General features: G+C 46.8%; 1 protein-coding gene across 1 annotated transcript; it reads left to right on the top strand.

The window, feature by feature from the left end:
* Positions 1-5690: 5690 nt before the first annotated feature.
* Positions 5691-10741, top strand: PtA15_9A419 (uncharacterized protein; the record flags this gene model as incomplete). The annotated part of the gene is made up of 8 exons (XM_053172625.1): positions 5691-6046; positions 6128-6233; positions 6322-6486; positions 6572-6679; positions 6814-7044; positions 7160-7331; positions 7420-7787; positions 10736-10741. The coding sequence occupies 8 exons, from the start codon at positions 5691-5693 to the stop codon at positions 10739-10741; spliced, it is 1512 nt and encodes a 503-aa protein (XP_053023847.1).
* Positions 10742-15568: the final 4827 nt, after the last annotated feature.

Below are 15568 nucleotides of genomic sequence, written 5' to 3' on the forward strand. Positions count from 1 at the left end.
CGGAGATGATAGGGTTTTCAACAATCTAAAGCGGCTAAGTAGCGGCCAGATGTCTTGTGGGTCACACTATAGCCAGAAGGCCAGTGGAATAAAGTCCAACTTGACGCCAAAGGCGGAGGGACTAGCACCCTTACGTAAGTAAGGGGACGCGGCAATTACTCTAGCCACTTAAGCGCTGTTGCTCAAAACAGGTTTACAGAAACTCTGTTCTTCTAGCATACAGGTATGAATACCTGTACCTAGGAGAATACTCGAAGGAATATGAAGCTGTAAGAGAAAATAAGTCAGTAGATTACTAGGAAACCCCACTCACTTTAAGTTTAAGTAAGGTGTACAGGTTTGTATGTGTAATAATCTTGGTGGGGAAAGATCTCTCCAGAGGAAAGATCCCCCCCTTTTATATTACAGGATCCTGATCTTCCTTCGAGCCAAGGCCCCAGAGGGATCCTTAACTCCAAGGAGAGGAAGAGGACCACGGAATTCAGAAGAGGTATTTACATAAATAATTATGTAATCTCTCTATTTGTACATAGTTTGTTCTCAATGAGGATAAATACATACACCACGGGTGAAGATTCAAAGTTTCCATCCAGAAAATTTACTGGATGGTAGGAAAACCCAAAAACCAATCAGAATTGTTCCGGTATGGTTGAAGGACCAAAAACCGATTGGAATGCTTCCGGTATGGTCAAAGGACCGGAACCATTCCGATCGCAATTTGGGTAGCGTCCAAAATGGAATGAAGTCAAAATTGATTTGACTTCATTCCAGGAAACAGACCATTCCGGTTTTTTTCCTGGATTTTCCCCGGAATATTTCCGAATATGGCTGACCACACCTCACAGAAGCATGGTCCCATATATAAAACAGCGCCCCCATACCACAGTGTTTCTGGGGCAGTTGGCAAGGAGCTTGGTTGGAGTGGATCAGAAGCCTGTTGCATGTTCAAGCCTCCCTTTTGTCCACCCAACTTGCCCAAGCCTTGTTTTGAGCCCTCCAAAACCTGCAACGGCCCGTAACCATTCCGAATTGCACACGAAAGCAATTCGGAAGTACGTTGGGAATCCAAAATAATTTTGGATTGCCTTCCAGTAGGGTTCCTGGAATTTTCCAGTGAAAACGCTGACCGTCTGGCAACGGTCCCCCCTTGCAGGCAGGCCAACCAAAATGATATCGGCTGGCAATTGAAATCATTTTGTTGAGCTTTGCCCATGGTGTAGAGAGATAAGTTTATCTCTCTCTGTATCAAAAATACATAATAAGTGTGAAATCATATAGTTTAGTACATATAAAGTAATTATTGCAACAAAATTAATAATATAAGACAACAGGAGGACTTGAACAAAGGATCTTACACAAGATCAAGATCAAGCTTAAGGCAGCCTTTAGCCATTAGCACTGTTCACATAAGAAATCTATGACCATGGTGAGAGATATACATCAGCATACTTTCCCAGCCAAATTGGCTGGCACAATGGGATAAACTTCATTTCAATCTTGTTAATGTTTAGCTTACGTGAAGAGTGCTATTGGGTTACATGACTTGTAACTATCATGGTAGACACATGGACAATTGTCTCAGTGGCTGACACCCACAGACCTTGCTCCTCTAAGATAGTCTGGATTCCTTTTGGTTGGCCAGCTAGTTTGGGATCTGGGTAAGATGTGTCATACGAGAACGTCTGAGGAAGGCCACGAAGATGTGCAGGAATGTAAAGATCATCAGAGGGGATGATTGAGTTTTGGAGATGTGAATGTTTTCCTCCTGGCTTAAGGTTCATTTTCTGTGCTTGTAGTGCTGATTTTGCAAAAGCACCATGTGCTGAGGAGCAATCAAAAATAAATACGGCTTGCAAGTCGGGATGAAGATGTTCAAAAATTGGGATTTCCTTTTTTGAAACTTGCTCGCATAACTGTTCCATATCCCACCATGGATCACCATTGCTGCCAGGATATATTACTGTAGCAGCATCAGCTGACAAAGGTTTAGTACCTCCGTCCAGCTGAGATTCCTCAAACTGTTTGCTAGATAATTTGAGTCGTCCAGTCGTCTCCAAAATGAAGTCAGAGATGTGGATCAATCGCCCAGCATTCATCAATTGGATCTTGGTGGTTCCAGGAAGAAGCCAAGTGGATTTGGGCTTTTCTTTTGTGTGAATGGTGGATTCATCGTGAAAGATGAAAACCGTCTCTTTCATAGCTCCCAATACGCCAGGATCAACTCTTGCGGATTGTTCAAAGGTCTCTAGATTGTAAATTTGAGAGCGCTTACAATACATGGTGTATTTTTCAAGGTATTGGGACCTGGCTTCAACAACATTGGGTCGCTTGTGACCATCAAAATAGAGGCACTTCTTGTGCACTTGAGAGCAAAATCCTAGCTTGTACATCCATTGGGTTGCGCAATCTTGGCTGATGGTCCTATCAATCCCAAACTGTGGCAGAAGCTCATTCACCACATGGGATTGGAAGGTGATCGGAGTAACCTTTACAATCATGCATTAATTCTTGTTCAGTTTTCAATCTAAATGGTGCATGAGTGAAACATGAAAAATTTGAATGCTCACCGCTCCAGGGACTTGCAAAGCAGCCCATTTGAAGAGAGATTCTCATAGTTTGACATTGTCCAGCAGAGATTTGTGGTTTGTACAATTTCCATGCTTGGGCAGAAGAAGCTTGCGGTGACTGACAATGTGGCGAGCTTGCCTTGCAATTGCCCTTGCAAGGTAAATCCCACTTTGTTCGTTCTGTGGCTGGTTCTTTTGAGAGGTTTGTTGTATGGAGCTCTGAGCAGTGGCAAGAGATGCAGCTTTGGAAGGTAGTCCAGCTCCAGACACGGTAAATTTGAATCAAAGAGAGTTGAACTCTTTATAATTATCCAGCATTGACTGAGGAAACTTAAATTTCTTATCTTTCTTAGCTTTGTGTTTGAGCAGGGCCGTGACAGTAGTGATTGCAGTTTTGAGATCCTCCCATCTCTCCCAAGCTTTCTCGGACTTTTCCTTGGTTATTGGAGCCTGTGGAGCTGAGAGATATGTTTTCTGAATTTCAGTAAGACAAAGATCGGCTGTATTGGCCTCTTTTGGGTCTGGAGCTGGGGGCTGAATCAAAGGAGTCTTGAGTGTTGCGCATTCAAGGTTTGGATCAATTTGTGGGTCACTTTTTTCAACAATTGGTGCATTTCAAAGAAGATAGTTTTGCATCATGTTGTTATTTGGGCCAAGTGCTTTGATTCTCTCTTTCTTCCGGTCATGTTTAGTCTGTCTTGGAAGAGCGGGTGGTACTAGTCTTTGAGATAAAGGATTTGGACTGGGAACCGGTTGCTGATAATGTGACTTCCTGGATTTTAATAAAAATTGTTGCTTGCTTTCAATGGGGAGGGGAGGGCCAAAGAGAGATGCCCACATGTCTTGGAGAGGTGCCTCATTGCTGTCTTCAAGTGTCTCTTCATCTGAGGTTTCATCATCAATAGCGGCCTCCACATACTGCAATTGTTTGCCCGTTTTTGTTCTTCAAGCTCTCCATTGTAAATTTCAAACACATTGTCTTCAGGTTGACGCAATAAACCAAGGTTGATTTCACCATCCTTGGAGTTGTTGGTCAAGCTTTGAATCACTTCCTTGTTGGTTGAGTATTGGATCTTGTCATTGTTGGTTAAGCATTCAATCTTGTTGTCATCATCTCTGGTTAAGCATTGTATCTTGTTGTCTTCATCTTGGTTTAAGAATTGTATCTCTTCATCTTCATTGTAAGCTAAGTATTGGATCTCGTCATCGTTGTTTAAGTGTTGGCCAGCGGTCTTGCATTTCAGTTTACGGGTTGGTTTGGATTTTAATAGATTGGATTTTGTGTCTTGTTGAGATTCCTGGGCTTTAAGTTCCCTGCGGCGTCGTCGTTGTTGTGCCTTGGCAGCCTTGCTTACCGCCATGATTGAGGTGTAGTAGCTGTGTGGTGTTTCATTCAGAGGTGAAGGAAAATACAGGAATATAGAGTATCTACACTGGGGAAAATCAGGAAAAATCTGAAAAACCCCGGGCCCCGGACAAAATTTTGGAAAAAAACCAGGCCCTGGCGATCCTGAGCTTAACAAAGCCTCTCTGGAGGAGGGCCCCGCAGGGTCTTGTCTCACAGAGAGGCTTGCCCCCAAGCGGCAAGGTTTGGCGTGAATCCTGACGGGCCAGAGGCTCGGCCAACCCCCAAATTTCATTAAATCCTTTGTTACACATCAACCACTGCCGGGATAGGCCCATGAGTGGCATGGCCTTGAAGCCTAGCTTCTTGCGTAGGCAGCCAGCCATCCACCATCCATCAAGCCCCTTGTAGAGCTGCTGGACATGCTTTCAAAAACCATGCCGAGCTTGTCCCAGCAAGCAGAGCGTGCTTTTTTCAACTCCTGTACACATTTCATGTGTGGCCTGCATACCGAATGTAGTTTGTTGTTCAATTCAAACAATAAACATACTTCATGTACTTATTAGAAGTAATTAAAACTTTCATGTACTTATCCAATAGTATGGATGTAAGATCAATCCTGGAATCATGATTCCATGACTTTACATCCTTGTAGCTTTAAGGCCATTCAAGGCATCAACATGTGGCCTATGTAGTCTTGAAGGCCAGATGCAAACCTTCAATTTAGCACCTGGGCGGCCCATTTGGCCACCAGGATGCTATAGAAAAGTGGTACCAAACTTTTACACCAGCCAAATGGGTGAAAGCTGTACTCAGGACTCGCGCCAAATTTTGCCGCTTAGTCCCAAGTCCCTCCTTTGGAGGCTTGCGCTTTGCGCAAGGGGCCCCTACCCGCCCCCCAGAAGAGGGACTAACCTAGCTTAACTAAGCCTCTTGAACAGAGGGTCCGGGGGACCCCGCCCGGAGGGCTCTCTTGCGGATCCAGGATCCACCAGGCATGATGGTTGCGCATCCTTAGTTTCCATTTCTTCATGTTTTTTTATTTTTAAACCATTAGTACAGTGCAAATGGTTTGGATTGAGGAGATGAGACCTGTGCCAAGTGAAAGCTGAGGTCCAGAAGTATCTTTTGGCTCTGGGGCAGGTCCACAGGACCTGAGGGGGAGGCTGGCTGAGGCTTAATATTTTCCCTCCAGCCATTTGTGATTTCTTTCCCAGCCAAAATTTTGACATTACGCGCAAGTCCCTCCCTGCGGGAGGGGCCGCTTCGCGGCGAGCCACAGCGAGCCTCCCACCAGGGGGGGCTTGTGTTAAGTTAGGGACTGACTAAGTTCGTGGCAATCCGGACCTCCAAAAATCCCCTACAGGTCTGTGCCATCCGCAACTGTACCTCCTGGGGAGCCTACCGGGCCCCAAGTATGTACCTCCGACTCCGAGGAGGGCCCGTCGGCCCGAGCGCAGTAACTGAGTTGAGGTCCGGACCCGCCGGGCCGTCCAGTGATCAAAGGAACTTCGGCGAATGCTCGGGGCAAGTCATGGTGTCCATATCCAGACTGTGTCTGCATGGATTGGTGATGTGCTAATGGCTTGAAGAGGTTGATGTTGATGCCAATATACGATTGTCGGGTGGTGGGTGTGGGGATATCGTATTGTCCCTCTGGCTCTCTGCCCTGCTCCAACCCACTTCTGCTCTCCGCTGGCGCTCACCTGGGACTTGGGAGAGACACTGCAGTGGACCTTGAAGCGGATATCTTCGCCGGAAGCAGCCCCACTGACCCCATGGAGCCCATCCCATCCTCCTCCTCTTCACTGGCCCCCGACCCCTCTCGGCAGCCCAGGAGATCATCTCGAATCGTCCAATCCCTCGACATCACCCAGCCACTGCCGCGCCATCTGCCCGAGCCGAGTTATCCGTACTCCTTCGACCTGCTGGCTCACCATGGCTGCGTGAATGCGCTCTGCTTCAGCCGCACCGAGCAAGGCCGCTGGCTGGCCAGCGGGGGGGACGACAAGAAGGTCATCCTCTGGGACCTCTTCTCTGACTTCGATCAGATCGCCCCCGTGGCGTCCTTCGATGGCCCGGCTGCTAACGTCTTCTCGATCGACTTCTCGGCCGATGGGAGACGGCTGGCTGCGTAGGTCGTCGTGCCGATCATCCCTTCCGGGCCCACCCTTGACCATCGCAACAGACTGACCCTTTCGAACTGTCTGCACAGTGCTGGATTAGATTCGAGAATATTCATCTATGACCCCAGTCGCTCCTCCGCTCCATCGAGCAGCTCACAAGGCCATTCAGCGCTCTCTGTCTTGACTCCCCACACCGTTTGAGTCTTTACCCCTCTCCACACCCACTTATCCAGTATTAATATCTGGACGTTTTTTTTTTTTTTTGGATCGCTCTATCACACAGGAGTCTTGCCGAAGGGTAGCCTTTCATCCCCAGGAATCAACCTGCCTTCTTTCTGCAGCGGAGGACGGCCACGTGTTCCACCACGACCTCAGGACTCCGGAGAAAACGACCAGCAGAGCGCTTCTGGAAGCCCGGGCACAGTACACCGATCTCTGCTGGAACCCCGTTGCGTTTCCCTAACATCCCCTTCCTCACCAAAGCGCATTGCCCATCTCAGTTTCTGACCTATCCTCTGGTGTGCACATGGCAGGTCTCAACCGACCTCTTCATTGCCAGTACCGGCCACACAATAAAACTCTATGACAGGAGGAAATTAGGATCTGCGCCGACCACCAACGTCAACCGCTATCTAGTCTCAGTGGGTCTTGTTTGCAACTTCCAATCACCCAGATCCGGGGTCCAAGCCATCTACACACACAAATCCAGAAGTTAATCTGCCCCCTGCCTCTGCGCTTCAAAAAAAAAAAAAAACCCTGCTTGATAACCTACCAGTATACGACCAACTTGATCAAGCCTAAACCGCTATTGAGGATCGGTCACCCAGAAATTTCGTCCGTGACCATCGATCCAAGCGGCCAGTTGCTCGGAGTGATGATGAGCAAATGGTACCCAACCATATGGACCATGGACGATCCCAACCCATTAGCAGTCTTGAAATCTGAACCAACCGTGCCGGTGGGCGGAGAATCACAAGTCGGCTTCCGGGACGTCTGCACCATCAAAGTGAGCTGTCGTCCCACCGCAACCCCCTCACAGTACCAGATCCCTTCTTTCCAATCGATGCTTGAGCTTATTCGCTTCTTCCGGCCGGGTACACCTATGGATCGAACTATCTCAGCATGGTGCGTTTTCGAACAAGGTGCATTCAGACTCGACATATTTCGCTGGTGGTAGTGATGACTTCAGGTGCTACGGCTGGAAACTACCTGCAATCTCCGAAATGGAGAGCAAACGGCACGAGGTTGAGAGGCTTTCGGATTGGATGAATGAAACGACGGCAGACACCTTCGGTGAGTACAAGAACAACCATGCCGGTTTTTTGCGAGTCCACCAGGTTGATTTTCGGAAGTCGGTCGCTCTTGGTCTTTGTCATCTTAGCATATGGGAACAAGACGATTACTGTCCCAGTGACGATATCCGATACTTCACTAAAGCTGCACGGCCACCGATCGATCCCGAACTCTCTGATATTCCACCCCTATCTGCCGTTGATATGTACGTCGGGAGTCGAGAAGTTAGTCAAGGTGCATTCGGCCCGCCGGGTGGGCTGGTATCCGCACCAGACCTCGCACTCACGAGCGCAGCCGACCTCGACGACGGTGCGGCGGAAGATGAGTGTGGCGGACCGGATCCCGTTCATCTTCGGGCCCAGCCATCGCTCCCAGCAGCTCTCCTCCGCGAGGCCCGAGGAGGAAGATCTCGAGACACTCGCGATGTTCGATGCCCTCCTCGAGCGCGAAAAGGAGGTCGGCGAACACTCCCTCTGGATGGGCCTCGAACAGCCCGATGATGAGCTCGATGACGAGGACGATGACGGGTACTTTTCATACGACGATTTCTCGGATTAAAGAGCTCTCGAATGTCCATCAAGACCCCCTTTCCGACTTCCTCCTTGCATCACCAAGACATCACCATATCCACACCTGTTGTATTTTTCTTTCCTTTCCCCTTTTGATCCCTTGCCCTTACTTCTCCAGTCCTCTCCACTTCACCTGCTGGCATTCTCCGCACCCTATCAATACCCCGAAAACTGGTCTACCGATAAGACCCCATTCTGGAAAAGAAAAACGTTCGATGAATTATTATCGATTATCAAATTATCTATACACATGTAAATTACCACAACATGTACAGCCTTTGTTCCTTCATCCCAAGTACTATGTATGTGCTACAATTGTTGAACTCTTTCCCAATGACACTAAGGACTTATCTCCACCGCTATTTTCGCGGATTATTCCCATGTTGTGTATGGGGAAAAGCGAGTGAATATTAGAATTCAGAGCCCTGCTTTCGAGTGTCATTAGCGGATTGAAAAAGGGAAAGTCTGCCGAATTTGAGGACACCTTCATCTAGGTGCGTGGGATTATATACCAAGGATTGTGGAGATTTCACAAGCTCCCCTGGCGTAATGGTAACGCGTTGGACTTCTATCCATTCCCAGGCGAGGTTCTGAAGAATGTGTGATCCGAAGACTGCGGGTTCGAGCCCCGCGGGGAGTGATATGTTTTTGCTATGTTGTGGGGGGGGGGGCAGCTTGCGGAACATGTATGGTTATGCCATAAGTTTTTTGTACATGTAATCATCACCTGCAATTTTGGCTGGGAGATGTCACTTTAAATTTTATGCATGCTGACATCTCCCAGCCAAAATTGGCTTTATGATTTTATGTAAACATTGACATATGCAATTTTGAACACCATAATAGTGACAACCTGCACACATTCCTGAACTTAACAAAAGCCCTGTTTGGCAGGGCATAGCATCATATGCAGTGATAAGCTGCTGCTTAATAAGCCCAAATAAGTTTTATAAACGGGACTGGGGGGCCAAAGAGCTGCCAATTTCTTTTTTAGCAAGCACCCTTTGGTCCGCTTAATGTTAAACCCCTAATCTTGCAGATTATTTTTGGGGGGACAGGGGAAATGATGATATCCCATGAGCCTGTTTGGCATCCCACGGAGCGTCATAAACTCAACGACTGATGTTGACGCTTGATTATTCCCCCAGCCTTTGGGGATATTTTGGTTGGACCCAAAATTTCACTGTCATTTTCCCCTCCCTTCCGCCTCACACCAGTCCCTCATCCACCCAAAAACATGGGATATAGTCCCAGTACCTTTATTAGTTTAAGAGGATGCACATTGCATGCTTTCACCGAGCTAGGACAATTTGTGCATTCCTATCCCAGCCAAACCAGGAGGGACTTATTGGACACAGGTGATGACATGGCACGTACATAATCACAATGAACCTCCCTACTTTCAAGCCTCATGCGGACATGCCATCTTGTCCGGCAAAGGTAAGAACAGCTGTGCATGCACACTACATATTGCACTCACAATCATGGCTTGCAGCTGGTGTCTTCCAAAAGCCTGCTCCAATTTGTATGTCCAAATGTTGAGGGCTCCAACCTGCTCCAACTTCAAGTGAGAACTTGCAACTATACACCCAGGATAAATCTTATGACAGGTTCTCCCAACCACCTGGGAGCCAAACATGAGTCCACCACCAATAGCAAATCTACTGTTTGATTGTGTCCCCCAGAGCACGTGACTGTGTACCAAGGTTGGGTAAATTTGATCACGCATAGATAACCAAAGTCAGGCAAGCACACTTGGCAGGGCAAAATCAGACAGCACAAATTGCTGAAATTCAGTCTGGGGTTTTGCCCACCAAACTCAGAGCCTTGACAGGCTCCAAAACAAGAATCGTGCGTGCAATGACCTGTTCCAGAGGGGGCCTTTTTAAGACATCAATAAATTTGATATGTCTTAAAATAAGGCCCCTGCTTTGCTAAGCTACCAGACCATACAGATATTTGGAAATGGTATTGCCTCTTCTGTATATTGGAGCTTCATCAACTGATGAGCTGTAATATCAATCCTTCTCTGAGGCAGTCCCCTACAAGCCACATTTACACTCTTAGCAGTTGTTGAAATGTCACTTCTTTCCTGTCTCTTCCCTGTCACTCCCTTTCTCCTGCCAGTTGCATATGCAAATTCCATCTTCTGCCCACATCTTGTCCCCTGATGTAATAGCTTAAATATCCGCTCAGATAGATAGAAATAGAATCATCAGTTCCTGCGCCTGTGCCCTGAGACCCAGTGAGTCTCTTGTAGTGAGGGGCCTTCTTTCCCCTTCACAAGCTAGCAGCTTGGCCCTCTTTGTGGGCTTCTTTGTCTTTTTTTTTGTGGCCTTGAGCTTTCTTCCTCAGGCCTGTGTTCTCTCCTCCCTCCGACTCAGAGCCCTCATTTTATCAGCAGTCATAGAACCCCACCCACTTGATGGAATCTCCAACCGTCAGTGATTTGATCCCCACCTCCAGATTAATCCAAATCTCAACAAGTAAAGATTACTATACTTATCTCTATTCACCAACCGGAAATGTGTTTTCTTTGCATTAACCTGATCCTCTCTATCAAATTCAACTCCGGAGATCCCAGAACAATCCCATATTTGGGACATCTTGGCTTTCTTTTAAGGACTTACTTCGCGCACTGCGGAAAAAGTACAGTGCGCAAAGATTTTGCCGAAGTGCGCAAAGTAAGTCCGCTCTTTTGATGGTACCCTCCAGTTTTTGTTTATTAGAAACTAATCTCTCTTGTTTGCAATAATTTCAGAGCTATATTCTTGGACTATTACTCCTTATCCCCTATACTCAACCCATATCCAAGGTCTGGCCTGTAATCAATAGCCTTAGCCACCACCATATGAAGAAATATTGGACAATTAAGTTTGAATATGTAGCACAGGGCGGCGGAGCTGCCCTTAAACGCTAGTTTGATATTACACTTCCTCATTTTTGGTGGCAGCCAAACAGAGCCTAAGTCCCTCCCCTGCCTGCGGCCACCCTGACGTTTGCCCAAATGTGATGGTGAAATTCATGGCCAAGTTGTACCTGCCATCAAGAGGAGTTGAAAATCCCTTCAATGACTGGTCCAAATAAGCCATCATAAGCAGGCTGCCTCCCATTGCACAGCTTTACCAGCCATAAGGATAAATTCACACTTCCTTCAATGGCTGGGTTGTAGCAGCGGCGCAGCCATTGAAGGGAGTATACACACTCCCTTCAATGGCTTTTCCAACTCTGACATTGAACAGAGTGGATACTCCTCTTGATGGCAGGTTTTTGTTGGCCATTGAGGAGACACACTCCCTCCAATGGCCAGTAAAACCTTGCCGTCAAACATTAGTTGAATGAAGGTTGGGAGAAATAGTGATTCACAAGACCACACTTGTTCATGAACTTGGTATATATAAATTAAGGGAAAATCCTGGATAAATTAGCCACTGCAAAGGTCTGGTGATGATTGACTGTTACACTGTGGAGCCCAGGGGTTCATGATTCTCCGGTGGTCAGGTGATTTGAAAACACTATGCTGATTACATCAAATTTGAACAATGTTTGGCCTGAACACAATTGTTGCAACATGCCAGGTATACAAGAGATGATTCTGGTGTCTTCCACCTCCTCCCACTTAAGGTCTATCTGACAGAGAATTTGGATTTTACCACCCTGAAATGATAACCAGGAGATTCATCTTGAAGTACGGTCCCCTTGTGGCTTGATCATTAGAGCTTTCCTGGTCACAGTGAAGCTGAACAAGATTTACCTTTTCTGATAGAAAAATGACTTCAAGGATCCTCAGTTGGAACACTCAGGTTCAAGTTGAGTCAAGCTGGAGTTGATCATTGGTTCAGGTGAAGATATGAACTTTGCAATGAGTTTAGGATAAAGATGAGATCTGCCTGAGTTGAACATAACATCCCCATTGATAAAAGCTTAATTTGCATATGTCTCACACATGTTTACATGCTTGATACCCATAAGGTTGCTGAAGGAAGTTATGGTCTGGCACTCTCTGGAAAGTGCCACACTTTTTCCCCTGGTGTTTTCTCATACTTTGCCCCAGAATTGATCATTGGTACAAACATGTCTTGTAGGTTTCAATGAAGCCAAAAAATGATTAAAAACTGCAAGCATCCAATTAGAAAAGAAAATCCAAATTTTGATGGGAATTTGGGGAAATTTACTTCATACTGATGGGAGTGAAACGGGCTGAGGACAGCAGGCACAGTACAGGGTGGTGTTTGAGAGTCGTGGAAGGTTTTTCCTAAAAATATCTGTTGGTTATTCTTGGGTATAAAATTCAGGATATCCCACCAATAATACCCCTTTCCTACTAGATCTCCCCCAAACAGATGGAGGGACTTTGATAAGTTAGGAATTACAGGCTAGATGAAACTTTTCATTTTGTATTCTCCAGCCCATCACACTCACAATGCCTCCCTCATTATTGGGACTTAAGCAGGTCTTAAGGACTTTTCAAGCTCATCACTTCTTCATCATACCTTGTTTTCCCTTTTCTCTTGCTTTTGACTGAGTATCTTGTAAAACTGAGCAGGTAGAAAGAAAGAGAAGATGCTAGCACATCTATCTGCGCTCAGAACCTCATAATATACACTAGGGTTTAAGGGCGGCTTCGCCGCCCTGTGAATGATGTTATCACTTCAGTCAACCATGTATAAGTGGTACGGAAAAACAGTATACAACTTGTGCACTCTTCTATACCACAATCATAACTCCCACCACAATTGGACCAAGACTTAGTAATTGTGGGGAAATCATTGGTGTCGGAGATGTATTTATGTTGGAGGGGGGGGAGTTTCTCCGGGGGGGGGGGGGATAGTCATGAGCGCGAAATTGGTTGACGGACCGCAAAAGGGCAAGGCGATATGGGGTGATGGTAGTGAGAGGGGAAAAGGAAAGAAACATGGCAAGACATTATTTATGTTGGAGGGGGGGGAGTTTCTCCGGGGGGGATAGTCATGAGCGCGAAAACGGTTGACGGACCGCAAAAGGGCAAGGCAATATAGGGTGATGACAGTGAGAGGGGAAAAGGGAAGAAACATGGCAAAGTATTATTATACTCGTGATGAGTGAGGCAAGATTTCTCAGGAGGCCTCGGAGGAAGATTGAATACCGGAAACGCGCTCACATGAACATTTTTCAGAAGCGACCTGAGTTTCCCATTTTTGGGGGGGAGGGGAACGGGGATCAATAAATGCAGTGAAATGTGAATATCTCCCGGTTGAGGACATCAAGGAAGTATTGGCAAGATGTCAACCAGGCAACGTTGGTGGCAGTCTTTGACAGCTTCCACACGACGAAAATGGAATGCAACGTGGACATGGCATTACTTGAAAGGTTGCAAAAGGAAAGAATAACAAATTTGTCATATGTTTTAGCCGCTTTGTGTATGAAGACAATGGGGGGAGGGCCACAGTATAAAATAACACGGCCTGCAGACGGGATCAGGTCATTGCTTGGCTCTTGCTCGGCGCCAATTGCTTAAAGAGCCAAGCGTTCCAGGTGCATTGGGGCCTGTAATTGATTTTTTGGGTGGGGGAGGGGGGAAATGCTGCCATTTTTTTTGATGGTGGGCGCGGCGGTCCGCTTAATGTTAAGCTGTTAATATGAGACATATGACATAATGTAGCTTGTGTAACAAGCCAGCCAAAAGCCTGCAGGGTCTCAAAGTCAAACAAGATGTTCAAGTTAGGTTTGGTAATTGGGCGTGTTTGGGCCGCCCATGGGCTAGCCTGCTTTAGCCCGCAAATTAATCAGAAAGACCGGGCCGGGTCAAAACATCAGGATTTACTGTCCGGCCCAAACCTGTGTCCGCAATGAGGCGCACACGGGCTGTCCAGTGGCTATAACCAGCAACAAAAATTTCAACATCATCAGTTGGTGGAAGGTCAATTCCTCCCGCTTCCCAACCCTTTCCAACCTTGCAAAATTAATTTTGATGACTGCAGAAACCTCTGTGGGATCAGAATCTGCCTTTTCCACTGGGGTTTGTGTCTTGGATGACTACCAAAGCCGCCTGGACAAAGATACTACCAAAGCAGTCTTGTGCTCTCAAGATTGGAATAAAACAACTAGCCTGTCTTTTTCTTTTCATAATGCTTTAATCTTTAATGTTTTCTACATATATTGCCTGTTTTATAGTCACCAAGTTAAATGCATGTACTCACAACAACAAAAAATCACCATGTCAAGCTCAGCCAACACTTTTTTGAGCCTGTTCCACCCAGCCCGTGGGACCCTAGAGGGGTACCCGCCATGACCTGCTGGCCAGTCGGCCCAACAGGGCATGCCAATGTTTCTCTCCTGAAGGTATAGAAGTCTTAAACTCAAAAAATGTAGAAAATTTATTGGTATATCCCCAGCAGTCCTGTGCAGTGTGACTGGGAACACGGGATGGTAGACTCAAAATTGGATTTTCTACATTTCCTATGGCAGAGTTGTAATACTAAGTACAGTGACTGATGCATGCAGGCAAAGCCCGTGGGTACCCATTGTGTTAGAGTAGGACGGCATAGGCAAGATCACAAAACCCTCTTTAGTCCATAATCATGTAGTTAGCCGGAAACCTAGTTAGTGTACCGGGGACCGTTTCCCCCGTTAGGGCTTGTAGCGTGTACTTAGCCTGGACGATCCCGCGCCCCGGCTTCAATCTCTTTCTTCACCGAGATTGGAGACCGGGACCCGCTAGTGCCGATAGCTAACTGCGACGGGGCTGTATCGTCCAGGTGAGTATCGTTTGGTTTCTGTTGTGCAATGTACCGAGATTGGAGACCGGGACCCGCTAGTGCCGATAGCTAACTGCGACGGGGCTGTATCGTCCAGTACCCATTTGCCCCTGGCATCTTATACATTTATGGTATTCAAAATTGCATATGCCACTGTTTACATAAAATCATAAAGCCCATTTTGGCTGGGAGATGTCAGCGTGCATAAAACTTAAAGTGACATCTCCCAGCCAAAATTGCAGTTTATGATTTTATGTAAAAAAATCTTATGCAATTTTGAATACCATAATTGGACAGCCCGCGCCGACCCGCGCCGTTGAGTGACTTAAACAGGCCGGTCCAAAGTACAACAATATTTTCACAAAAGTGCTGTCTGTGCCCGTTGGACACCCAGCCCAATTGCCAACCCTACTTTCAAGGGATGCACTCAGGCAAGCACCCCACACATAAGTTGAGTCCCCTGCGGTCGGCGGCACTCTGCTCCCGACTCAGCTCCGTACATAGAGGAGGGGATTTGTTCGAACTTAGCTAAGTCCCTCGATTGGAGGCGCGCGAGCGCTGTCGCGAAGCGACCCTCCGAAGGAGGGACTTATGCCCTACCTCGCAAAAGAGTAGGCAGCAGATGTCTGTTTTCAGCTTTTTTTGCTTGTCCCTCCGTTGAGGCTACGCAAGGACAGCTGGGGCCAAGTCAGCTGCTTCAAGAGATAGCCAAGAAGCATGGCTCTCTGCTGGTATCTTTCTTTTATCTGTAACACATGAGCTTGATTTTTAACAAAAAAAATAAGAGCTGCTAGGTTTTGACAGTTGTCAAAAGTATGGCTTTGACCAAGGCCTGTTTGAACAATGCCCTCCCAAAACCCATGAACTCCTTTTTGTTTCATTTGGGATTCAAGAGTGTTTTTGGAGGGATCCGACCTCATGAAGGTGGAAA

This window comes from Puccinia triticina, chromosome 9A, assembly GCF_026914185.1.
Source record: "Puccinia triticina chromosome 9A, complete sequence".
In the NCBI taxonomy this organism is placed as follows: domain Eukaryota; kingdom Fungi; phylum Basidiomycota; class Pucciniomycetes; order Pucciniales; family Pucciniaceae; genus Puccinia; species Puccinia triticina.